The 19,039-nt window shown below is 42.8% G+C and overlaps 1 protein-coding gene across 2 annotated transcripts in view; it reads right to left on the bottom strand.

The window, feature by feature from the left end:
- The window catches only part of ANKRD12 (ankyrin repeat domain 12), a 109,342-nt gene that overhangs the window by 33,304 nt on the left and 56,999 nt on the right, over positions 1-19,039 (bottom strand). For both annotated transcript variants that reach the window (XM_077810434.1, XM_077810435.1), the window contains 4 exons: positions 13,521-13,667; positions 10,261-10,461; positions 6,333-6,475; positions 3,560-3,707 (listed from right to left, as the gene is read on the bottom strand). In XM_077810434.1, coding sequence (XP_077666560.1) covers positions 3,560-3,707; positions 6,333-6,475; positions 10,261-10,461; positions 13,521-13,667 — 639 coding nt within the window. The remainder of the gene's footprint in view (positions 1-3,559; positions 3,708-6,332; positions 6,476-10,260; positions 10,462-13,520; positions 13,668-19,039) is intronic.

Raw genomic sequence — 19,039 nt, 5'->3', positions numbered from 1 at the left:
AGGAGCTGGACAGAATTTTGAGCAATAACACCATTACTGAACCCAAAGAGGATATGTACCCTGCTACCCACCCTTCTCCCATGGGCCTCCCCCCACCTCCGCCTATGACAAGCGGCAAGAATCATTAGAGGAGGAACATGAGGAGAGCAGTAAAGAGCTCTCCCTGCAAAACCAGGATCTCAAGACCTTGAAACCAACTGTGTAAGAAGCAAGTCCAATTCCCAACCAGATACCCAGGCTGAGATTAAGGAGGCAGATCCTAGAGAGGGAGCCTTAGCATGTAAGTATCTGTCTTAACAGCATATTATTCTATTCTGCTGTCCTAGCGTCTGTTCCAGGTCCCCCATCACCACAGCCATTTTTGGCAGATGTGAGCTAGGAGCCTCTCTGAGTCTCCAGCCCTTGCCTTCCTCGATTCCTTGGATCTCACTGTCTGTTCTCCCCCCATCCCTCTACATGTTTTCAAAATGGTGGTTGGTCTAGCCAGGCAGTCGGCTTCTGTCTCATACTAATGCCCCAACCATTCACTTTTTACAAGCCCATTTCATGGAGGGCACATACCTATTTTCCTTTCCTCTCCCTGCATCTATCCTGTGGGTCTTGGGTCCATTTGCTCTCTGAGAAGCCTGAGGTTAGAGAGGGAAAAAACACACAGAACTACCCGAAGAGAGCATTGCAGTGTCCAGAGACAGTGCCATAATGACAAAAGACACTATGGAGAAAAAGAGGGATGTTCAGAGGCAACCAAGAATCAGAACGTTCTGCTGCTAGCAGGCACACAGATAATCTAATGCTCTCAACCAGGACCCAGCCATCTTCTGCAGCCCCTGGACAATACTGGGCACTGGGAACACCAGCATACGTTCTCTGCTGCACCCCTGCTCCCAAAGACCATTTCCCTCCCCAGCCCAAGGTCAGGGCAGTGAAAACAACTGCACCTGGTAACCCAGCTTTTAGAGCCATCTAATGCCTTTGATTTAGAGCCCTGACACTGAACACCGTAAGGCCCAAGAACAAGAGGCAGAAGCAAAGCGTATACTTGCCTGTGAATTGGAGCGTCCCCCTCCCCATTGCTGTGTTCTGCCCTCCTCTGAACTGTGTCACTTTAAAACTGTGTTTCATTGTTGTTTTAATTAAAGGTTTATTTCTGGTCATTATATAATGTGCTACTTGTACCACCCCATCGAAGACACTGCAATGCTCACAATCCATTCACCCCTCTCCCCAGGATAAAAGCTGGATATACAGCTGCACAATTTAAATGCTCTGAGTCTCAGGCCTGAAAGCAGCCGCAACAGGCATCCCTGACAGTTATCCTGGCTGTTTCCATTTTTCAGTGGATGTCTTGATGGATGCTAAAACCTCTGAGCAAGTTTCTGCATCTCAGCTTACCACCCATCATTAAGGCTTTCTCCCTTTCTCCCTTCTCACAAATATTGTGCAAAATACAACATGCACCTATAATCTTAGGCAAGTTTTTTTCTGCAGCCTCTAACCTAGCCCATAAGCAGTGTCATTCGTTTCAGATGGCCAAATGCACACTCAACTGTCATGCTGCAACTACTGAGGCAACAGTTACACAGCTCCTTCCTTCTGTCCAAGTGGCCTGTAAGTGAACATCTACACTGGAATAAAAGACCTGTGGCACAGCCGCAGCTATCTTGGGTCAGCTGACTTGCAGGGTCCCAAGATTGGGCTCCAGCCCAAGCCTGAACGTCTACATACTGATTTTACAGCCCCGCAGCCTGAGCCCTGTGAGTCCAAGTCAGCTGACTCAGGCCAAGCGCGGGTGTTTAACTGCTATGTAGACGTACTCTGAATGGCTTCCTTAACCAGGGAAGCAGAGGATAAAATGGGTCTCCCAGGATGACCAGAGCAATCTCCATGCCATGGGCGTCCACGGTGATCCGGGGGCAAACTCTCTTTTATTCATTAAGGTAAACAAAACTGAGTTCTGAAAGATCCTAGCATCATGGACCTTCCCAGCATTTATGTTTGTAAACCTTTCATGGTGGTCAACCATGTTCTGGGAAGACCCTGGAGAAATACCCTTTTCTGTTGATCAACTCTGAGCCTTCATGTGGAGTGCAAATAGGCACATGGGTCTCATCAGTTGCTCCAATACAGTCTGGGAACCCCATGCATGCAATCCATCAATTTCCTGACCATTATCAAGCTTTATAGCCCAGTGCAACAGTACCTTATGCATGGCATCATATCCTTGCATGACCATGGCCCCAACAGTCAATCTCCCTGTACCAAATTGATTTGCTATGGACTAGTAACATGCAGGTGTGGCCAGCTTCCCAATTGCAATGACAACCCACTCCTCAGTGGGTATGGGGCACCATACATTGGCACGCTACTGCTGCAGCAGTTTCAGGGCTACTTCAGCACAGATCTAAAAAAAGGTTGCCTTTGCTATCCTCAGATTCTCGTGCAACTAGTGATAATTCCAAGTCTTCAGAACAATCCTCTCCCACCAATCCTTAGGCTGGAACAGTGTTGCACTGTGTGAAGCTAATCTAGGAACCAGTAGGAACGAGTAGCAGTTGCTCGGTGTCATCTTCTTCTTCCTCCCGTCTCTACTGATGACGCTGCTGCTGGAGAAGCTGCTCCTGTGGTAACATCATCTGTTTGGTGGTGCTGAAGGTGAAGTCCAAATTGAAGCCACCCAGCTTCAAGAGCTCAAATAAGCCCAAGCAGCCTCTGCGTATTCACGGTTGCCAGCATAGCGGTGCAAAAGATTGTTGGGTCCATGCTGGCTAACAGCAATTCAGAAATAGCATTAGCCCACCCAGAAAGCGATGAAGCATGAGGCAGATCAGAATCATGGGATTTTTTAAATTCCACTGGCTTCTGCTATGCACCCCACAATGCACAGCAAGAAAAATTCCAGAATGCACACTGCTCACCAGCAAAGCAAAGGCCCATGAGATACCCTCCCAGAATGCCATACGCTTAGTATCCAAGAAGCCCTTGCAAATGATGCAAATTGAAGGAGGGCATAGCCATCCTGCATGTACGCGATTAGCATGGCTTATGTACCGTGCATCAAAAAGCATGTGTCAACTCAACTAAACCCCCTGAGTAAACCAGGCTTTTTTTTTTTTTTTTTTTTTTTAAAAGGGATATGAAACAAACGGTCACATTGTTATGTAACTGAAATAAAAAGTTTTCCTCCTTCCTAAGACTTGCATTTTAAAGCTTTTTTTAGCCAACTGAAAAGATCAGGGAAAAAAACAAACCAGAATTATATACTCCCTTTATGGTATAACTGTATATCTAGATTCTTATATCACACCAATAATGGTTTTACTTGAATACACTAATCAGCATGTAAAAACAGGGTCTTAAAATGCAAAGCGTTAGACAACCTTAACTACAGGTGTTGCTACAAACTCTTCCTCTAAAAAACTGTGCTAGCACTCATTACTAAAAGACGGTCAAAACATGCAAGCTGAAGTGAACAAATCTATATTCTTTTTTCAAAAAAATATAAGAGGTTATTTATAATGCATTTTTCTAGTACTGTGCAATTAAGGTCTAACTCTCTAACCTGAGCAACTGTCTTCATCATCAGAAATAGGCACCTCCTTTTTCAATAGCAGTTCCAGTTCTTCTGTTTCTGCTACATCAACTGGTCTCTCCCCATGTTTGTTGGCCTGAAATGGATTTCCACCATGTCGAAGCAGGAGCTTCACAATCTGCAATGTGAGAACTTGGTTTTTACATTTTGTAAGAGCTAAGAAGTGACCTGCAAAGTACATACAAACATTAATTGTGCATTCTTCCTCATTTTTGACTTCTTGAGTAATAATCTCCAATTTGACATGGGCTATGTATACTGTCATGACATAACAGAGTGCTCCAACCTTTTACCTACGGAGGTCCAGATGGCAGAACTGGACTTCTGGGTTGCATCCTACCTGCTGAAGTGGGATGGAGCCCATCAGATGAAGGAGAAAAAATGCACCCCCTCCCCACACAATTAAAATGTTTACAGTTGTTTGGACCTAGCAACAGCAGGGGGAGCAAAGGAAGAAGCCGCTCTTCCCTCTTGTCCCCTCTGCTCCAGTCCTGCTCGCACTCACCCAGCTGCAACTGCTCAGGTATCCATTACTCTTCTCGACCCATCCGCACAGCACTCTGCTCTGAGGAGGGGGAAGTGGCACTTCAAGAAGTGTAGTGACAAGAAGCCTCAGGTGGTTTTTGGGTTTTAGGAAGAAAATGGCTGTGAGCCACTGCTACAAGATGATGAAAAACTGCAGGACCACAACTTTTTATTAAGAAAGAATTTACTTGTTTTCCAATTGAAAAGAAGTTCTAACAACAATATTGTTTTTTAACTAACTGAATCAGACAAGGCAGCATGGTGAGTTATTTTTACCAAGAAAGCATTCCCATGCCATGACCTATTCCTCTTCTTCATTACTGATGGCTGTCCCATACCTTCATGCCAGAATTCTCCTCTCCTTCCAACATTAACCAGCGTTCTCCTTCTCTTCAGACCCTTTCAATATCCTGCACTATTTGGCAGCCAGATCTGAGTGGTTGACACTTCTTCCTGGAACGATTTAGCTCTCCCTGAGTGCTTGAGGGAGACAGCAGAGGAGCTGACAACTGAGAGTGCAGGTAACTGAGGTAACAACCCAGCACACAGCAGCAGCTGTGGCCTGTAGTACAGGCAATGGCAGTAGGCAATATCAATACAAGCCTTTCAGTGGTGCTTGAGGCTCAAGAACTTCGTAGCGGTAACTGGTACGAGAGAAGTGTTTGGCTAGCATATTTTTTTAAATGCACAAGACTTGAAATTTAACTTGTGATTAACAAAAATGAACAGGCCAGACAAAATCAGTGGGGGCCAGATGTGGGCCATCTGAACCACATGGACAAAAAAAACATAAATTACACTATATAATATAATTAGTAAATTGTAAATGTATGTATTCTATAACTGGGTTTAGAGGTACAACTAGATAAAAGAAACATTTGTCCTTTTGTAATTCAGTAGCTGTAAAATGAATTTCTGGTAACTTATTATACCAACTGGACAGCTACTCAGCTCTCTCAAGTAGATGAGCTAATAGGAAGATTTAAAAATTTTGTTGCCATCATTCATTAGGAGAATAATCTCTTTCCCATTCCCAAATACTTTTTGTAACAAAACAGAAAGCACTGAACAAACAAGAGGAAACTACAAAATCCTGTCTAAAATTATCTTCCTTGCCTGATGATCTAATCATATTACCAACCCTCTAGTGGCTCCCCATGTCCACAAATTAAAACTTCTTGTCCTTTCCTTACAGGCCTAGATAATTCTGCCCTGGCTCATGCATCTCTGAACTTGTTTCTTATCACATGATCCCCTTAATTCCTTTAATGATAGAAACTTTCATGCCCCTTTTGTACACTTCTTCCACAACTATCTTGGTGACTTTGTCCATCCAGGTCCTCCTACATGCCTAGAATTCTCAATTTTCTGTTTTCCAAGCCACTATCCTTTTCTTCATTCAGCTCCATTCTGAAGGCCCTCTTCTGCCATGATACCCACAAGAAGGAAGTCAATAATTATAATATAGCAAAAAAACTTGTCATTTCCGACTCTAGATTTCCCAAATTACCCTGTCTTGTTAAGAATGTAATCCATTTGATGTACAGATGATCTATGTTTTTATTTCTTGTACAGTGATTAAAGCACATAGCTTTATTAATAATCCTTATTTTAAGTGCTAACAAATAAACAAAAGATCAACGACTGGAGCATCTAGTTTGCAGAAATCCTGCACAGAGATAAAAAACACAAATCCAGAAATGGAGAAAATAGAGCTAAACCTACAGAAATAATTTCAATTTCCTTAAGAATTCAATACTTGCTGTCAAGTCTTGAAGAGTATTAGGAGATCCATTTATTTATGGACTTATGTATGGAGCTAGGTAAGTGTATGAAATACTTTTAAAATACTCTCTATAAAGTATCAATTTAAAATATTTAAAATATTTACTAGAAGCTACAGTGTAGTTTAGAAGTGTTCTGTTGAAAAAACACACACTGTAGAAAAAGCTTTAGGTAAAATGTTTTGTTTTTTAACCTGCTTCCATTCAATAGCTTTTAGAGTCTTTCTACATTTTTTTGAAGCAGAGAGTAGGGCAAAAGATCTGTCAAGTAGAGTACTGACAAGGGCAAAAAGAAAGACAAAAGATTTTAAGATATCACAAAGAGAGCAGAATCAGGATTATATGGTCATTTGGTAGAGACTACAATGCTTTTTTCACTAGATTCAACATTTGCACATACAGATATTTACTTTTTTTTTCTAAAGCATACTTACATCTCTATGCCCACTGCTAGCAGAATCATGAAGTGGAGTATCATCATCCAGTCCTTGTGTGTTCACATCTGCTCCTGCTGCTATCAGAACCTTAGCAACATCATAATAACCAACATTACAAGCTTCATGAAGCGGAGTCCAACCTGTAATCATAGAGGTCAGAATATTTAATTTTTGATCTTATAATATTAATGTATTGTTTTTAACCAAACAAACCACTTGCAAACATCAGCATAAAACATAATTGTTATGTGGGTCACTTCAAAGTTGTGTATATTATATGTGTGTGTGTGTGTACACAACATATATATCCTAAGCCAATTCCTGTGCTATACTGGACTTTATATACATAATGTGGCACTATTGTAACACCTTCCATCTCAGGATCAAATGTGTTTTATAAATCTTAAGCCTCACATTAGCACACTAGAGTAGGTAAGCATCCTATATTTATTATGATTAAACTGAGCACAGAGCTCACAATGCAAGTCTATGGCAAAACTGAGAATCTGACCAGAAAACACCACCCTAATTATACACTTCATTCTTTCTTGGTAAATAAATATTTTAGACACATTATTTGATTTATATGCAAATGACTGAATCAGCCTCCATTTGGAATTACAACAAACCTCCACCTTAAGAAATTTGCTTATGCTAATTGCCAATCTCTGTTCTTCTAGAGTAATGGAACATACAACAGTAATGACTGACAGTTTCACATTGTTGAGTACAGGTGTGAATAGCACCTACCCCTTATCAATCTAGATAAGCTACTGACAAATAAACCAACCAATTTATTTCCTGGTATTTCTTAGTTATTTATTAAAGCCACTAGCATTAATTCTCATCCTCAGGGACTTCAAGTTCCATCTTAAAAACTCATCTGCCACCAAGGCTGCACATTTTCTCTACCTCACTCCTTAAATTGACCTGCAGCCCTAGTTAAACTCTCCCATTCACCAAAGGGCCATTTACTTGACTTGGTCTTCACCAAGCAGTGCTCACTCTCCCTCTCTCTGTTGCCAAGTTACCCCCACTCCAACCATCAGCTGGCCTCTTTTCAGCATCATCCAAGAGCCTCCCCTCTCGCCCCATACTTGGCCTTTCTGTGACTTCCAGTCCATCAGTATTGAAAACTTCTCATCTGTTCTCAGCCTTTTCCTCCCTTGATATGGCTGTTGATTCTTTCCATGCACCAATCTCCCATCACAAAGTCTGTCCTATCAACCCCCCATCCCTAGCTTCCCACCGAATATCTGTCTCTGGCAAAAATCCCAGGATGAGGCTGATTTTGTAGACTACAAATTAATTCTCTTCCCTTTCAGTTCTGCTATTTGCCTAACTAACACACACTACTTCTCTAATGTAAATGAATCTCATGCCTGCAGCCACCTTTTTGCCTGCTTTGACTCTCTCCTTTCCTATTTGTTCCACTTTTCTTCCCATACAGAATATTATAGATTTCTTCCAACAGAAAACTGGCAAGATATAGGACCTTCCCCTTCTCCTCCTACAACTCTCTTTTCCTCCTTCCCTGTCAAAGACACAGATATTTGTCATCTGCTTTGCTCCTAATACCCTCACTTGCCCCAGTGACCCCATTCTGTCTCCTGAAACTTACGCCCACTCTCACCTTCCCACTTTCTCTTCTCCTTAACTTCTCACTCTCCTCTGGATCTGTCCCCTTATAATACAAGCATGCTTTAATCACCCCCCATCTTAAAAAAAAACCCCATCCTTTACCAACTCCATTTGCCTCTCCAACCACTGCTCCGTTTCCCTTCTCCCTTTCATCTCTAAGATCACTGCATCCATTTTTACAATTGCTGTCTACAGTTCCACTCTTCAGATTCAAACCTAGACCCTGTCCAATCTGGTTTCCACCCACTGCACTCCCTTTAAACTGCTCTCAATAAAATGTCTAATAACCTCCTCTTATCCAATGGACAAAACCAGTGCTCCATCCTCAGTCTCCTTGACCTTTTAGCTGCTTGTGACACTGTTGCCCATGCTCATCTCAAAATCTTAGCCTGCCTTGGCTTCTGTGAGTCTGTCCTGCCCTGGTTCTCCTCATATCCCTTTAATCATTGCTTCATCAGCATATCCACCAGAGGATCCTCCTCAATGCCCAACCAACTTTCTGAGAGGGTTCCACAGGACTCTGTCCTTGGCCCCTTATCAGTGGGTAAACCTCACTGACAAACTCAAATTCAGCTACCATCACTATGCTGATGACTCTCACATCTCCCTTTCTCCTCCAGACCCCTCTCTTGGGCAAATTAAATTTTCACCTTGTCGGCCTGACATCAATTTGTCGTCTATTTGTCAGCTCAATATCAACACGGCTAAAACATAACTCCATCTTCCTCCACCCTAAAGTTCACCTCACTACCTCATTTCCCAATCGTTGTGGACAATACCACCATCCTGCTAGTCACTCTGGCCTGTAATCCAGGTGTCATCCTTGACTCAGAGTGCTATATAGGTTCTCACATCTAGGCAAAAATCTAAATCATGCAGATTTTCTTCAAAACATCTCTAACATACAACTTTTCATGTCCATCCACACAACTAAAGCTATTTCCCAGGCATCCCTTGATTTTGATTACTGCAACATCCTTTCTCTGGCACCAAGAGATAAAATCTTGTCCAATTTATATCCACCAGAATACTGCTACAAGATCATTTTCCTAGCCCATTGCTTTGACCATGTCACACCTCTCTCTCTTTGCATCCCCACACTGGCTCCTCCCTCTCTATTGCAACAAACATATGCGGCTTGACTTCACTTTCAAGGCCCATTCTGGCCTATCCTCACCCTGCCTATCATCTCTCACTCACTATCGAGATGCCAACTCCTGTTTCTGATCAGCCAATGATACCAGCTTCCATCATCCACTTGTTACATTTTCAAATAAGCATCTTCATGCTTTCTCCCACATTGCCCTTTATGCTTGGAGAAGATTTCCATAAACATCTGCAAAACTAACACATTGTCCTCCTTAAAACTACCTGTTTCTTTGTAATCCCCAACAACTAGGCTGCAGGTGTGATAAGACCACTGCCTGTCATGCTGACCATCGTTTCCTTGTATTCCCATCTGCCTATATCCATCTATTGTCTCTTGTCTTATACTCGTACAAGCACAGAACCAAAAGATGATCCCTGCTCCTTGTCTAATGCCTGGCACAATGGGGTCCTAGTCCATGACTAGGGCTCCTAGGTCTACCGAAATTCAAAATTAATAGTAGCTGTAATTAGCAATAAAGACAAAGCTGATGAAATGTTACCTACTGTTCTGCCCCACCAATAATGCCATCCGCCTCCTATAAGTATCATTGTGGTGTCTTCCACTTTGCCGCTTGTACACAAAACAGCCTCACTGAACTGATCTGCAAAGATACTACTCTCTCCTCCTTCAAATACCTTTCCAACCATGATGTCGACAAAAAAACTGGCCAATGTTTAATGACACAAGTGAAGCAGGTAAGAAAAGTCTCTTTTTAGTGTAATCACAAAAACTTTGTCTAAAAACCAACAAGTGAGAGAAAGACAGTATAAATAAATACAAATGGTATAAGTTGCTGGTCTTTTTCTTACCACCCATCATATATTGGTCATTATCTTCAATTAGAACTTCTTCAAATATAGACCCCTAGTTTAAGACAGTACATAGCATAACAAGGTCCTGATCAAAATTGGGGCCTCTGTATGCTCGTATTAATAATAATAAAATATATACACAAACCAACTACCCCAGCTACCTTCACAACCACTATAACACAAGTTGAGAGACTTCTGGTAATTTTTTTTTAAGTTACAGTATTAATTCACATCAGATTTAAATTGGAAGTAAGTCTGATCTCTAGTAACAAATTCGGGACTAACGCTGACTTTGAATGAAATGAAGGCGTATCAACCTTACCTGCAAAATCTTTTACATTCACATTTGCGCCTAGACTGATTAACTCTTTAACTTGTTTAACATCCCCTCGGATGGCTGCCATATGTAAAGGCGTTTCCCCTCGTTCATTTCTCTTATTAACTTTGTCTTTTTGTCTTGATGAGGAGCTTGGTGTTTTCTTTTGCGTTGGTGTTGTCTGTAAAGGATGATGCAGGTTGGAATCTACAAAATAAGTTTTAAAATAGTCAATAATACATTTTGTAGCCAGATAAAGTAAAATAAAGTAAAGCAAAAATTCTCACTATCTTCAAATTTCAGTGTCCACAATTGGTCATGTCCTTTAAGAGATTCCATAGTTTATGGAAATATCCTGTAATCCCTTCAGGAACACAATATTCCCTTGTTATGTAGCAAAGGTAAAGGAGGCGTACAAAGGCCTCCTATTTGCTACAGTCTCTCACTTCCTTGCAAATAGATTCCATGAAACCATAGGACTGGATGAATTCCATATCGGAGTTTAGTAATATTGTTCAAAAAACTTCAGCATGGCCTCTTTTTAGAGCAACCTAAGGCTCCATTTCCCACAAGAGGTGATTTTGCTAAGTTGTTACCAATTGATGACTATTCAGTGGCCTACCTGTAACAAGTTAGCAATTTGTTTTGGACCTACTGGGCTAAGGGCCAGATTTTCAAAGGTACTTAGGTATCTAATGGTGCAGGTTCCTGGTGGGACTTTCAAAAGTGCCTAATCTTCTTGGGCACTTTTGAAAATCCCACTAGGCACCTAAATACTTTAAAAAATCTGGCCCTAAGTCTACTTCACCAAAATCTTTTCATTGTCTCTAAGCAGAGAGGTGAAGAATTGAATGTATATGGACACTGAACTATCCTCTCAGCAACAAAGATGGGAACCCAGAGTAAGGCAGTGTGACCAGCTTGTATAACTGCTGCCCAAAATATACATATTTTGTGGATAGAGCCGTTTTCAGGTTATAGGAATGTCAATTCAGCATCTTCCCGGAGTAAAAATCCTTTATAATTAAAAAAAGAAACAAACAGAAAAATGTACCCATTTGAAACAGATGGTTCTAGAATAATCAGAAGGTACTACTCAAGTAGAAAATATAAATCATGAGATTGTAATTAAAGATTGTCAGCAATACTCAGAGAAAACATTCTGTGGAGACAATTTTGGTAAAGGTCTGACAGAAAACACAAGATGGGTGAGGCAATATCTTTTATTGGACCAACTTCTGTTGGTGAGAGACACCAGCCACACAGAGCTCTTCTTCAGGTCTGGAAAAGATACTCCCAGCATCACAGTAAAATGCAAGGTGGAACAGATTGTTTAGGATAAGTAGTTAGCACATACTGTAAGGGATCATTCAAGATAGAGTGTCCTGTTAACATGTCTGCACTCATAGGACAAAAAGAAGGGGTTAGTGGGTTTCAAATTGTTGTAATAAGCCATAAATCCAGCATCTCTGTTCAGTCCATGATTTTTAGTGTCTAGCAGAGTAGGCAGATTTCCACGGGAAACCTGCCCGACTCCGTGCCAGCTGTTCATTGTACATGAACAATGTAAGAAGTAGGAAGGAAGAGAAGTAAGGAAACAGAGGTTAACACTGTACGAAGCATAAACTTATAAGTGGCCTTGTAAATAACATGTAGTTAGTAGATAAATGAATTGCAAGAAGAGTATGATAAGCTTCCAGATGCAGCTTTGCTTACTACCATACTCTGTAGTTTGTGAACAGGTCATGATGTGTACATGGATTGGTTACAATAATTAGTAGCCCAATCATAAAGTGTGTGATATAGGTAGTAAGTTGGTTAATACATTGTCAGTGTGTATGTAAGCTGATTCATGTTTATGTAAACTGAAAGTGTGGTATAATCTGTCACCATCCCCTATACTTGAGCCAGATCAATTCAAGGGTAGTTTGATTGTATGCCAATAAAGAAACCTGTGACAAGTCCAGCGTTGAACTAACTTCTTGAATTCCAGAGAACTGAATAAAGTGTACTTTGAGTATGGGATGAAGTGTTCTGGATAAGCCGAGTGGAAAAGGCACCAGCTTCCCCATCCAACTCCTTGGCAGCTTGGCTTCTGGGGAGCCCAGGCTTCCAGGTTCCTGGGTTTTCAGGAGCCTGTCTGCTGGGCAGCTGAGAGCCTAGAAGCCTGGAAGCCTTGGCTCTCAAGCTCTGAGGCTCCTCTGCAACTCACTTAGTAGGCTGATAGGGAGCTGGAAAGCTTTGGAAGGACCTGCTCCCAAGCTCATGGCTTCTTGACAGCCCAGGCTCTCAGGGTCTGTGGCTCCCAGGTAGCCAGCCAGCCTGCCCTTGAGCTGAGGACCCCAGGGCTTCTGGAGTCCACAGATTCAGGGAAGCCAGCTAGAAAGTCTGCTCCTGAACCGGGTTCTCCAGGATCCCCTTTCATGGAGAATTTTGAAATTTTTTATTTCTTTTCCAAATCAGAATGAAACCAAATTTTGAAATATTAAAATCCTACACAAAATGGAAATACCTTTTTCTCTTCACAGCTCTGGTTATAACCACAACAGAACAACTTGGTTTATCAACTGCCACCAAATTCTGAAAGTTAATTTAGTCATTTACCTGCAGACTATCTTTGTTAAAGTATTAACTTCATAAACAAACACTTATGTTAAAATGGAAGTTAAACTGTTGTGATGTTAACAAAAATATATTACAGCTCCTATGATGGATGATTTTTATAGTTTATTCCTGTAAACAGCATTCGACACTAAGAAGCTGATCCAGCCCACAGGTAAAAATCCTGACTCTGTTTAAGTCAATGGGAATTTTGTCACTGATTTCAAGGGGGCCATAATTTCACCTCATATGAAGACTCCCATGGACTTCAGTGACAGTTGAATTGCACCCTAAACTAGTAAGAATATATTATTAAGTGCCAATCCTCTCCCCCACCCCCCAAAAATCCAATGAAAATGTAATATGACAGTTGAGAGATGGAATACTCAAAAATGGGAAATTCATAATTACAGTTGCCACAGCAACCCTTGTATATTATAACTAAAGATAGTCAGGAATTTTCCATCAAAGTATTTGACAGAAAATGCAGTTTTCTACAAAGATGATATTTTCCAAGGGAAGAATTTTGCACTGCAAATTCAGAAGAGTTCTTGATTAAATCAAAGATTGCTTTAAAAAACACAAGAAAAAAACCTGACAGGTGGAGGGGGTTTATAGGAAGGAGAGAGAGAGAGAAACAGTAACTCAGTGGTAGCTGGTATCACCTGGACTGTTGTCTCTAGCTGTCATCTGCATAAGAAGGGCCATCTGTTTGCGCTCTGAAAGTGGATAACCAAAAAGAATGCTAACTGGTGTCGACTTCTTACTTCCAGCTTCCTTTTTCATTTTCTTCTTCTCTGGGCCTTCTTTCTCTGGAAATATTAGCACACTAATAAGATTCTGAAAAATAGCCAACTATAGTACAGAATCTCACACAGACAGAAATAGCCATTTTCAATTATTTATGTGAGCTGGAGGTTGGAGAAAAAAATACACTATGTCATGCTGCCCCACTTTGTATATTTGTGTTACTCTTTCTTCAGTCAGAAGGGCGTGAACTCCTAGTTTTGTCATAGCTCTCAGCTGACTGGAACAATATGCTCATGAATAAAGCACTTAAAGATTTTAAAAGTATATCATACAAATAACAAAACTATAAAGTCAATAACTTGTTTTCAGACTGATGTGTAGTCACAATTTTGAGTTTTCACAGAATCAAGAGATGGAAAATTCCTTAAGGTCCTCTAGTGTACCCCAATCCCAGTGCAAGAGGGTTCCCAACTATATCTTCTAGAGCTTTGTAGAATCCAGTTTGAAAACATCAGAAATAATGGGGAATTCACGTCATTAACCTCAGACACGAGGTTAGTCTAGACGCGTTAAATCTACCACCGAGCACTCTCCCATTGACTCCTGTACTCCACCGCCACAAGAGGAGCAGGTGGAGTCGATGGGGAAGCGGCAGCAGTCGACTCACCACGGTGGAGACACCACAGTAAGTCGACCTAAGTACGTCGACTTCAGCTACGTTATTCATATAGCTGAAGTAGCGTAACTTAGATCAATCCCCGCAGTGTAGACAAGGTCTAAGTAAAATTGGCTCTCACACTCATTCCTGTGGCAGACACCTCCCTAACTGAATAAGTTACATTTTATCAGCACTTCAATTAATTATCATTTCAATTCAATTAATGCTCATAGCCAAGTCAGCTTGAATTAGTCCTTTAATATATCTTGGGATACTAGCAAAAGAAAACTCAAATATTTTAAAGTATGGAAATGCATTTACGTTACTCTTACAACCACAGCTCTGTCCCTCTAGTGACACTAGCCTCCCATCTTCCCTTCCCTTCATGACCAGATCCTGAAAACTATTATTCACATTATTAAGGGTTTGCAGGCACAGAACCCATGTATTATAAGCAAAGTGGATAAAAATCTATGATTAAAATAATCTTTTAAAATTTAAATTCAAAACATTTTTCTGTTAGAAAATAAATCTATTTAAAATTAAGTTAGAAATTATGACAATACATTAAGGTCAAAACTAACCATAATCCATTAACATAATTTAAAACTGAACTTAAAAATATCCAAGTAGTAAGTGTTTACTGCTGGAGTTTTAAAGAAAGAAAAAGCATTGACCTAGAGGAAATCACTGGCTAAGCACGTGGAACCATAGTTTGTTGAAGTGTTAAACCGGCGTTTGACTGCAGTAGCCTCTTCTGCAAGTGCAGAGAGAATATTTTCTCCATTTCAGTTTATTCAGCTAGTTCTGTTCAATGATTAGCTCACTGAGGGTTGAGAAAATGCTTGAGAGTTGAAAAAGCAGGAAAGCCTGTTTTCCTTTTCCAATCTATGAATAAAAACAAGGTCTGAAAGAATGAGATCTACTAGTTCTAAAATCCTGAAGGACCACAATGAGTTCAATTCACTAACTACTAACAAATTTCCTTTGTTTAATAAATAGTAATTTTAAATGCAAAACATGCTTTGATAAACTTACATATGGGGAAAAAAGTATCCAACATATTTAAGGTAGTTTTATTTAACTAAAAAAATATTTTAAAATGCAATTTTCATGCATTTTGATTGAATTCCAATTTCTATCCAAATACATCTTGACACAAATAAGTAAAATTTATTCAGAATGTAGAAAACAAAAAATGAATCATTCATTTTCTAACATAATAAAAATATAAAGATTAAGAATCTGAATAAATATACGTTAAGCTGTAACTGATTAAACAAATGTGTATAGATGTATGCAGTTGTGTTGTAGCCATGTTGGTCCCAGGATATACGAGAGACAAGGTGGATGAGGCAATATCTTTTATTGGACCAACTTCTGTTGTGAGAGAGAGACCAACGAAAGATATTACTTAACTCACCATGTCTAGTATGGATATAGTGTATCCTCTGGCTTGGAAAAAAAGAGGGCTACCTACCTTCCATAACTGTTGTTCTTTGAGATGTGTTGCTCATGTCCATTCCAATAGGTGTGCGCACCCGCCGTGTGCACAATTGTCAGAAGTTTTTTACCTTAGCGGTACCCCTCGGGGCGGCTGTAGAGCCCCTTGGAGTGGCACCTTTATGGCAGTGTACATACGTTCCTGCCAACCGGCTGCCTGCTTAGTTCCTTCTTGCCGGAATACTCCGACAGAGGGGAGGCAGGTGGGATTTGGAATAGACATGAGCAACACATCTTGAAGAAGAAGTTACAAAAGGTAGATAACTGTCTTTTCTTCTTCGAGCAATTGTTCATGTCCGTTCCAATGGGTGACTCCAAGCAGTTTCGACGGAGAAGGGGTCAGAGTTCACAGAGTTGCTGATTGCAGTACTGCACTGCCGAAGGCTGCATCATCCCTCACCTGTTGAGTGATAGCATACTGCGATGTGAAGGTGAGGACAGGCCACTTTGCTGCCTAGTATATGTCCTGAATGGGGACTTGTATGAGGAACGCAGGAAGTGGCCTGCTCTCTTGTGGAGTGTGCGGTCAACACTGGGGCTGGGATCTTAGCCAGGTCATAGCACGTTCTGATGCAGGACGTGATCCACAACAAGATGCGCTGAGACAAGATGGGAAGCCCTTTCATCCTCTCAGCGATTGCAATAAAAATCTGTGAAGACTTACGAAATGGCTTTGTGCATTCAACGTAGAAGGCTAGGGGCACGCCTGACATCCAGGAAATGGAGTGCTTGCTCTTTGTTGCTGGCATGAGGTTTAGGAAAGAATACCGGTAGAAATAGGTCCTGGTTAAAGTGAAATTGTGATACTACCTTGGGTAGGAATGCTGGGTGAGGGCGTAGCTGCACCGTGTCCTTGTAAAGGACCATGTAGGGGGGCTCGGAAGTTAGCGCTCTGAGCTTGGAGACCCTTCTGGCCGAGGTTATGGACACCAGAAAGGCCACCTTCCAGGAAAGGTAGGATAAGGGGCAGGTTTGCCAGGGGCTCAAAAGAAATGAGTCCAGAAAGGACCAAGTTAAGATCCTACTGAGGAATGGGTTGCCTCACATGGGGGTAAAGCCTATCCAAGCCCTTAAAAACCAGCCCACCATGGGATTCCTAAAGACTAACCTGCCCGCCACACCCGGGTGCAAGGCGGAGATGGCCGCCAGGTGCACCTTAAAAGATGATATCGTCAACCCCTGTTGCTTCAGGTACAAGAGGTAGCGTAGTACAAGGGGAACAGAGGCTTGCTGTGGTATCTTTCTGTAGTGATCAAATGGAGAAACACTTCCACTTTGCCAGGTACATTGTGCAAGTGGAAGGCTTCCTGCTTCCCAACACAACTTCCCTAACAGAGTCTGAGCACTGCAGTTCAAGCTAGTTCAACCATGGAGTTTCCTCACCATGAGGTGGAGGGACTCCAGGCTGGGATGATGTCGTTGGCCATGATCCCGTGTGATGAGGTCTGGGAGCATAGGAAGTGTCTCTGGCCTGTCCACTGATAAGTTCAGCAGCATGGTGAACCAGTGCTGTCAGGGCCACGCTGGTGCTATGAGAATCATTGAAGCCCTGTCCTGCCAGATCTTGAGGAGGAACTTGTGTATGAGGGGGAAGGGTGGGAACACACATAGCAGGTGACCTGTCCACAGTAGGTGAAAGGCATCCGCTATGGAGTCATGGCTGTGGTTCTGAAAGGAGCAGAACACCTGACGCTTTCTGTTGCTCTGTGTCATGAATAGGTCCACGTGGGGATAGCCCCACCTCTGGAAGATCGAAAGGGCAATGTCCGCTCTGAGTGCCTACTCATGAGTATTGAACGAGTGGCTGAGGTGGTCCGCTAGTTAGTTCTCTGCTCCCAGCAGATATGAGGCCTGTAGCTGGATGCAGTGTGCAACGCAGAAGTCCCACAGTTGGACAGCTTCCAGGCACAGGGGAGAGGAGCAAGCACCACCCTGTTTGTTTATATAGAACATCACTGTGGTGTCGTCCGCCTGTACGGAGACACATTTGTTCTGAAGATGGGCCTGGAACGTCTGGCAAGCCAGGCGAACTGCTCTCAGCTCCCGATGTTGATATGCAGCGATAGTTCTAGTTGTGACCATATGCCTTGAGTGCTGATACTGTCCAGGTGCGCTCCCCTACCCGTCTGCGATGTGTCTGTGACTAGTGACTGTGAGGGCTGAGGTTTGGCGAAGGGTACTCCCGCACACACCATTTGAGGTTGTAGCCACCAGCTGAGGGACTTGAGAATCTTGGACAGGGTAACCAGTCTTTCCAGAGAGTCCCATCTGGGTCTGTATACCCTCGCCAACCAAGCCTGGAGGGGGCGGAGGCGCAACCTGGTGTGCTGCACTACATATGGGCAGGCTGCCATATGCTCCAGAAGCTTCATGCAGTTTCTGACCAAGGTATTTGGGAGCCGGTGGAGGCTATCGATGATGCCCTGGATGCTTTAGAACCAGGACTCGGGTAGGGAGGCTCTGGCCTGAGTGGAGTCCTGGAGAGCCCCGATGAACTCTATTTTCTGGGTTAGGACCAGTGTAGACTTGCGCTCAATGTGGGAGGCCTAGGGTCTGAACCCTGTGGTGAGTCCTTGGGAGCCCTGGACTGATCAGGGGCAATGGATGTTGCAGAAGGAGGGGCACAGGCAACAGAGACCACTGATGCTGCCCTGGAACCATGCCGCTGGCCCTGGTGGTAGCTCTAAGGTGTCCAAAAGGGCCACTGTATCAGTCCCTGCCACTGGGGAGGCCAGGATAGCATCGGTACCGAGTGTTCCTTCACCCTGTGGTGCTAAGACCGTTGATGGGATCTTGACCAGTACCAGCTGCATTAGGACATGTACAACTCTGTCTCTGACTCCGATGAATAGTCTGAGCCCGACTAGGTTGGGGTGGATCCCGATGGTGCCTGGGAATGGTACCACAGCGATGGGGAATGGCAGTTCATCATGGTGGACTTGCTCCAGTACTGGATAGGAGGTGCCCCCATCGGAAGTGGTGCAACAGCCGGGGCTTGCGCCACCTGCACCTGAACCGGTGCACGGGAATAGAAGGCCAAGGACTGTGCTGTCATGGCAATTAAATCCGGCGCAGCCTCAGAAGTGTCTGGTGTGGAGAGGAGGTCCAGGTCCTCCTCCAACACTTCCCAGAATGGAGAGCCCACCGATACTGGGGTTGACGGACCTCCCCTCAAGGCCGGAGTTGATGGTACCAGGACCGATGAACCAGCCTTCTGGTTTTCCACCATGAGAAGCACCACGCTGGAGTCCTGTCCACTCTTCTTGGTGGGGG

The sequence above is a fragment of the Eretmochelys imbricata genome, chromosome 2 (assembly GCF_965152235.1).
Source record: "Eretmochelys imbricata isolate rEreImb1 chromosome 2, rEreImb1.hap1, whole genome shotgun sequence".
Lineage (NCBI taxonomy): Eukaryota > Metazoa > Chordata > Testudines > Cheloniidae > Eretmochelys > Eretmochelys imbricata.
Note: the sequence above shows the minus strand (reverse complement) of the source record. Positions and strands in the feature narration are given on the sequence as shown.